Source organism: Cynocephalus volans, chromosome 10 (genome assembly GCF_027409185.1).
Source record: "Cynocephalus volans isolate mCynVol1 chromosome 10, mCynVol1.pri, whole genome shotgun sequence".
Taxonomy (NCBI): Eukaryota; Metazoa; Chordata; class Mammalia; order Dermoptera; family Cynocephalidae; genus Cynocephalus; species Cynocephalus volans.
The window spans coordinates 10,262,480-10,270,650 of record NC_084469.1 but is presented as its reverse complement, the minus strand read 5'-3'; the positions used below and the strand labels follow the sequence as shown (position 1 = coordinate 10,270,650).

At 41.0% G+C, this 8,171-nt stretch overlaps 1 protein-coding gene across 1 annotated transcript in view; it reads left to right on the top strand.

The window, feature by feature from the left end:
• Positions 1 to 308: 308 nt before the first annotated feature.
• The window catches only part of CA10 (carbonic anhydrase 10), a 488,423-nt gene continuing 480,560 nt past the window's right edge, over positions 309 to 8,171 (top strand). The window contains exon 1 of the mRNA XM_063113016.1: positions 309 to 369. Within this exon, the coding sequence (XP_062969086.1) occupies positions 309 to 369 (61 nt within the window). The remainder of the gene's footprint in view (positions 370 to 8,171) is intronic.

The following is an 8,171-nucleotide window of genomic DNA, read 5'->3' as shown; positions in this document are numbered from 1 at the left end:
GTGCTCTTTCCGCCGCTGGTCCAAGGAGCAGAGACGCGCGAGCGGGGAGACCTCCGAGGCAGCGAGGCACCGGACATGTGTCAGCACATCTGGGGCGCCCATCCGTCGAGCCCGAGGGGAGATTTGCCGGAACAATTCAAACTGCGATATTGATCTCGGGGGTGACAATCCCTGGCCGGCTGTCGGGTGGGAGTGCGTGTGCGCTCGCTCAAGAGTGTGTGCGTGTGTGTATGTGTGTGTGCCGTGCTGGGCTCCCCCCTGCCCCCCGTTTTCCCGTCGAGTGATGCACTTGGAATGAGAATCAGAGGATGGAAATAGTCTGGGAGGTGCTTTTTCTTCTTCAAGCCAATTTCATCGTCTGCATATCAGGTACGGGACGCGCTGGAGTCACGGGCGGGTTTGGAATATGTGGTTTAGGGACTGCATGGGGTTTTATTGTGTGTAGACGCGGGGCGGAAAGGGAGGGGGTGGCAGAGACCCTTTCAGCTCTGCGGGTTTGCCGCCTTCCGAATCAAAAATCTTCTTAGCCCAAAGTGGTGTGTGTGCGTGTGTGTGTGTGTGTGTGTGTGCGCGCGCGCGCGCGGGCATGTGTGTGTGTGTTTGTGTGCGCTTTGGAGTTAGGATCTGTATGCAGTTCTGGAAGGGAGAAAGGATGGGGGATGAGAAAGAAGAGGCAGATGGGTGTTGATTTTCAACTGCTTTCCTGGCTGAGAACTCTGGCGCCGAAATCTGAGCCCTGGCAGCCCCCACCGCCATTCTCTGGCTTTAAAAGTTCCCAAACTCGGTGGTTCGTGGCTGGCAAAATGGACGCAGAGCCCTGCCCTGGTATCTAGGCACTTTCAAGAGACTGCAGGAGGATGCGGGACTGGAGAGTACTAGCAGGGACCAGAGAGATGTGGAGGTGCTCCAAGCCTTCCCCAAACACGTCAGGACCGATTGTGTTGGTTTGAAACCTGCGGGCACACCGCCTCTACCCCAAATAAAAGAAAAAAAACATCAGAAGCAACACAGTATGACAAATATCACTTTAGATCATGGTCTTTCTTAATTTCCTGTGGTCAAGATGTGCTGGCTCAGACTCACTGATCTCAGGCTATTTGTGCCAGTCTGTGGTTTTAGGAGCAGGTGGGAACCCAGGGTGTTGAGGCGACTGAGGTATGGCTTGTGTGCACCTGCGCCTGAGGTATGGCTTGTGTGCACACTGTCTGTGTGTTGGAAGGGATTCTGATTTCTGAGCAGCACCTCTGTTGGTGCAGGGAATTGGGCATGGGTGGCAATTGGGAGGGAAAGCCCCAGGAGCAGCAGTATTCCCCAGTTCAGTGGCTCATCCCATTGACAGCACCCACCCATTTCCCGTCGCACCTGCCATTTAAGCACCCAGGGTAAAGCACATTTGCAGTGCTCCCTTCTGCCTGCATTCCCTCTGCAGAATTGGGGACTCAGCCAACTTCCCATGAAGTCACCACCAGAAGAGAACAGGAACCTTGCCCCTGTGAGCAGACACATTTGAGCAGCAGTGGGGTGGAGACACATGTTTTCTGCCTCTTCCTGGGCCCCACCAGCCCCCACCCCCTAAGCCACACCTGATTCTGGGTAGTAAAAACCCTTGTTCTGCCCTCACCCTGGACCCACTTCCAAATACCACTCACTGTTCAGTTTCAATTTTCTCCTCATATGGCAGGAATAGGAATCTGTTGTCCAAAATCATTCATTGGGGCTTGGCCACCCTAGTAAAAAATTTCCCTCTGTAATTCTTTAGTGACATGTGTTGTATACCTGGCAGGCAAAAAAAAAAAAGTGCATTGGGGTCACCCCACTCCTCTAGAGAGACCTCTTTTACTCCATCCTGCATCTCAGAGCAAAAATTTCCTGGTGACTTGTAAAGGTTCATATCAGTCATATGTCCAGGGGATGAACTGGGTAGCATCTCACAAGGCCACATTTTACATCTTTTTCTTCTAATGGGTATTCAAACTCTCTCTCTTTTGTTCCAGGATATTTGATTAGCTATAATAATAGCCTTTCCCTACCTCTCCCCAGCATCATAAATAATTTTCAAATCAGACAAGCCATCTGAGTCCCTTTAAGATTTGCAAAGGGTTAACATTCACTGAGGCTGTGGATTTTCCCCAGCATCCTCTCTGTCCCCAGCCCTTACCCTGAATTTGACTGGGTAATCACAGAGAGGAACAAGCTGAAAAAGGGTCTGTCCTTAGCCTCCAATAGAGCCTTTAGTGGGATACTTGTCACAGCTATATTTAGTTTGGTATATCAGCAGCTAAATTATTCAAACAGAATCATTAGAAGGGGTTTATTTCCAACTCAGGAGGAGTGCTATGAAGTATGTGGCCTTTCACATGTATTTACTAAATATTCATCATTGCTGTGTAATGAGAGGATAAAAGTGTAAGCAAAATTGCTAGCTATTAGCTAAACACAGAAAACTAGGTTAGCGTTCCAAATGCCTAGTTAGCATCTGCATTAATTTGCACTTTATGAAGACGTTTAGATAGAGATGCAACATTATGCACTCTACATTTATACATACATAAACTTAACTTTAAAAGACCATTCATTCTTTCTTCATGGCCAAGGTGGCCTCCTCCTCCTGTGAGCACAACTACTCATTCAGTGATGCCGACATATGTCAGAATTATGCTCAGGAATATGATTATGATTCACAATTGCCACAGTCTGGGGGACTCAAACTCCTTTCTTTTCCCACCTGAAAACCTTAGGATGTATAGAAATGAAATTCACTAAGGGTTAAAAATTGCGGCTCAGGGAGAGTTTAGTGGGTCTTTCTGTTTCTGTGATTTGCAGTTTTAATTTACTCATGGCTGAGCTTTAGCAGGAGCACAACACCATAAGCATAGAATCTACTAAATCTCAAATTAAAAAAATAAAATAAAATAAAAACAAAGCACCTCTTCACTGTCTTGGGATGACTTGCCCTGACCAGTAAATGAGTACTAATCCTGTCTGAGTTACTGGACATCAACGATTGATGCACTGGGGGATTGGCTTTATTACTGAGGAATACCAGGCTGGAAAAGGCCAGCAGTGTCCGCAGCATAAACATTTTGCAGAAGGAAAATGTTGATAGTAGCTTTGACCTATGGAAGGTGTATTGATTGAATTTCGTTTGGTAGAATTTGCTTTAAGGAACACTCTGGTGCTTTGTAGTTTAGTGTTTCGTTAACCAAAGGTTCCTACACCCCTTCTACCCCACCCTCCAAATTAAAAGTATACCGAAGGAGTTTTCTCCCTGGGCCAGTTTGGATATATTGCTTAAAATACAGACACCCAGGCTTGGTATATTTGATGGCTCTGCACTTAAAATGTGGTTGTGATGAATCTGTTGGGAAACAGGAGTGGGGGTCTTCTTGACCAGGCTGAACTAGCTGCTGTGTAGGTAGCATGTATGTCTTCCATTTGAGAGATCATATCAATTTTGGCTACTTAATGATAACAAGGCTAGGCTAAAGAAAGAATGCCATGATCTGGGAGTTCTTCTGGCTCCACATTAAATTTAGATTTTATTTTGCTGAAAATGTAAGGCAGCCAGGATCTGTGAGAAGACCAGAGAGAAACAGAGAGAGTATCAGGATGATTTTTCTCTGTGCTAGCAAGAGCACCATTCCCTTTTTACAAAAGCAGCTCAGATCAGCGAGAATGAATGCTTAAACAGCATGTGTAGAGAATTTCCTGGCCGAAAGACAGCTGCCTGATTTAATTTATACAATGCATCCTGCTCTGCCCTTGCATAACTTTGACTTTTTTATCAGTTTATTCATAATAATAACTATAATAACAGTTTGAGTTAAGTGATTCTTTCATACATTTTATATATACTGCACGTATTTGAACTCATCTATCGTTAGAATTTGTGGGATAGTTTTATAGATGAGGCAACCAAAGTCCACAAGGGTTCAGCCTGAAGGATTCACACCCAGGTCTGAGTCAAAATTCAGTATATTATTTATGTTTGGTTCAAGATTTCTTTCAAATGATTTTATTCGGTATTTTTTATTTTGATGTCTCTAAGTAAAGAATAAATTGGGTTAAATGGATGTAAGTTTTAGAGAGTTTGAAAGTGAACACCTAAGCTGATTACAATTTAGAGCTAGAATTAAGGTAGCATTTGAGTTGGACATAACTCTGTCAGTCATCTGGGTGAAACTAGCATCTTATGGGTGTCCACAGCATCTTATGACCAGCAATCCCTACATGCAAGAAATATTTCGTACATCCTTTTCCTCATTTGAAAATTAAAATGATTTAACTTCAACTTTTTTATGTGCAAAAAGGGCATAATAGTACATACCCCACATGTGTGTTATATGGATTAAATGAGATAATGTGTTCAATGATTTTCACGTAGCACAGTGTGCGCTATATAGTAAGCATGCAATAATATCATCATTTATTTCCTACCAATGTGACATAGGTTTGGTTCATGGTAGAGCAGAGCTTTTTGCCTTGTTTCACCTCAACTAGTTTAAAAGGAAAAGGAAAAGAATCATTAGCAAATACATTTTATGACATTGAACATGAATCCCAGTTTCAAGGAGGCCTTAGCTAAACAATTTTGAAATATCTCTTAATTGTCCTTCTCATACAAGTGAGAAAGGCAGAATTAAGCTTTGGTACATAGTAATGAGTGTAACCAATTTCATACCAATATTCAAATAAAGCTTGGAAAGTTTAGTAAATCGTCAGGGAACCATGTAGTGCTTATTACCCAGGAGATCAAGAGAATTTTCCTTTCTGCTTGTATATTATAACTCAGTATGGACCCAACTTTAAAGTGTTTTTTGTAAGGCAAACTGCATATACTTTTAATATGGCTTGACATAGGACATTCTTTTATTTAAGAGTCTCACCCAAAGTCTAGCCATATTATCTCATTAGCAATATGATTTCTTTAAGTCCAGCTTCCCATGTGATGTCATATAGCCCAGGTGCTGATAGGTAACCATCATCACAGATGAAACTCTCCAGGAAGTGAGCCCAGAGAGTCCTCGTGAGTAATATAAAATCTCAAGGGGTAAAAGAAATGTCAGTGTTGAGAAACATTCCCATAGGTAGGAGAGGGGTTTGTTTGCCATCCTAGGAAATCAGTACCTAACATCTCAACTTATCACCTTAATTAAGCGTTACATATTTGGGCCTGGAGTTTAGGTCAGAAAGAGAGCCAGGTGCAAGCCATTATTGCAAGAGTATGGAAGTCAGAAGCCCCATTCTGCAATCCAACTCTGCCTTAATGGCCTATATGACTTTGGGCAATTCTTTTAACCTTTCAGAGTCTCAGATTTCTCATCTGTAAAGTGAAAATTATATTTGCATTGCCATTTCAAAGGATTGTTGAGGGAAACACCAGAAAGTGATCCTGAGCATTCTTTGTGAGCATTTTTACAAATGTAAAGTACCTGCATCTTTACTATGATATGGAATGATCCATGCTTAAGATATATTTATAAAAGTAAAGCTGAGATACATACACATAAGTTGAGGGATATAAAATAATATGAATAATGCTTAATTTTTAAGGTATAATGATAAAAGCAAAGTTGTAATGCCAAAATATATCATGATAGAAAACAATAGCAATAAGACCTAATTTTTTAATAAAGGACATAAATTTTAGAAGAGTGAAGTCCAGATATGAAGGAAAAGGAGGATATTAGATTGATAAAAGAGACAGAGGGGACCCTATCATCAAAAGAGGAGGAACAAGAATGAGTGAATGTACGTACAGTCCTAACTGAAATAAAAGGTTCACTTTGAGAGGTACTGAAAAGTTGGGGTGAGCCCGCCTGGGAAGGGAATAACTATATAGGGAATAACTATGTAAATAACTGTGAATATATAGGGAAAAACTATATAGTTATTCTCTTTGTGATTTTTATTTTTTTATTATGGATATTTGCACTGACTCAATGGATTGAATTTGGTTAAAACTTGTTTAAAACTTTAATGTTTCTTTGGATTTTAAGTGTGCATGTTTCCAATTACTGCTGTACTGTGCATAGTTTAAGTGTGCATGTTTCCAATTACTGCTGTACTGGGATTGTCGACAGTTGCGTTTTTTGGGGGGGAAAGAGAGTGGGAAAAGGCTTCAGCTTTCTCAAAGGGGATGGAAAAAGGCTTCAGTTTTCTCATCTATAAAATGGAGATGATAATTAGCTCTCAAGGTTACTGATCCTGCAGAGTTATTATAAGAATAACAAAATGCTATTCGTAAAATGCCTGGAAGGATACCTGGAATACATTAACCACTGGCCAAACTGTATGAGAGTAGGCATGGGCTCTGGAACCAAAACAGGCCTGCATGTGAATTCTAACTTCAGCTTTCACTCTGTGTGGTCTTAGCAAGTAATTCTAGTTCTCTGAGCCTCAGCTTCCTCATCTGTAAAATGAAGACTAGAGAAAATGTACACAACATCCTGCCACAGTGCCTGACATGTGGTAGTTACTCAGTAAATTGAAGCTGCTCCCATAAAATCATCAACATCATCATTAACATCAATAATAATAATTGTTGTTGACACTTTGGACCTGTTCTTATAAGTGCCAGTTCATTATTCAGTCATTTCTTCCATGTTCAACAAAAATGGATTGATAGCTGTGTGTCAGGCACTGGAATCACACCTGGTCCTTAGTATTTACAAGATAGTGCAGGTTATGTTATAGAGGTGAGTACAAAGTATAATAGGAATATAAAAGAGGAGCAATTAACTCTGTTGGTGGTGGTGCAAGTGGGGAAGGAGAAGGATTTATAGAGGAGAAAACATTTGAATGAGACCTGGCGAATATGTGAGACTTCAAAAGAACTGTGGAGGTGGGCGGGAGGGAGAGATAACATGAGGCAAGAATAGTATGTCCATAGACAAGAAGGGATATTAGGGTTACAAAAATAACCTGGGGCCAATGTGAAAGGGCTTGAGAGCCAAGATAAGAAATTTAGATCTTATGATTTAGTTATGAGAAGCTAAGGGGAAGCTAAAGAAAATGACATGATAAGGTTTCTGTGCAACTTAATAAGGTACTTTTGTACTTTAATTGTAATGAGCAATAACTTAGCACCTAACTTCTGTCTTCTTTGCTTGGTAACCTTTATTCTTGATCACAAAATCTACAAAACCCATTTAAAAAATCCTGTCCTAATAGATTAATTAGGCCATTACAGGACATTCTGAGTGATAGACTTTTTAAAAAAATAAAAAAGACTATTTTCCTATCTCTTATGTCCCTGACTTACCATGATCTTTGAGATTTGGTGTTTTCATGTTAAGCAAATACAAATGTCTTCAATTTTGTACTTGAATGATAATAAAAACATCTTTAGCATTAGGTGAAGGCTACGAGAAATGAATCATCCAAACATGCATTTGTGTCATGAAGATTAATTGTAGGCCAAGCAACTGACGCACTATTTCACACTAAATAAATGCTTAAAGTATACAAGGCATTCTGCAGCACTTTTACCTTATTACAGTCTGCACAACTCTTATTTCCAATAGACTTCATGTTCACTTGGAAAAATATACCCTCGGCCAGCTAAATTATATATCCATTTTACTCTCATAATGGTCCAGATACCATAGAGTACAGAAACCTCAATGAAATGATTTCCTTTGTCCGCTTAATCATTGAGCATGTGTTGAGGGCGCACTACATGTCAGGAACTGGGGATCCAATGAGAATGAGGAAGATACTGACTTTCCCTCCAGAACTTATCATTTAGTAAGAGACTGATTTTTAAAATATTAGTAGTTGCAACAGGATGTGATAAGTATTGTCATGAAACTTATAATTTAGTAAGAGACTGATTTTTAAAATAGTAGTAGTTACAACAGGATGTGATAAGTACTGTCATAAAATGTTTGAGGAAAACAGAGAAGGGACATCTGACTCATTGTAGAGGTGGGAGGGTGGAGGAAGGAGAATAAGTAGTCTTAGCTGGAAGATGCTTGGGCTGAGTCTTGAAGGATGCTGAAGAGTTGGCTTGGAAAATTTTGAGGCCGGCCCGTGGCTCACTCGGTAGAGTGCGGTGCTGATAACACCAAGGCCACGGGTTCGGATCCTAAATAGGGATGGCCGGTTTGCTCACTGGCTGAGCGTGGTGCTGGAAAATTTTGGCTGAATAACCAGGAGGAGTGGTATGA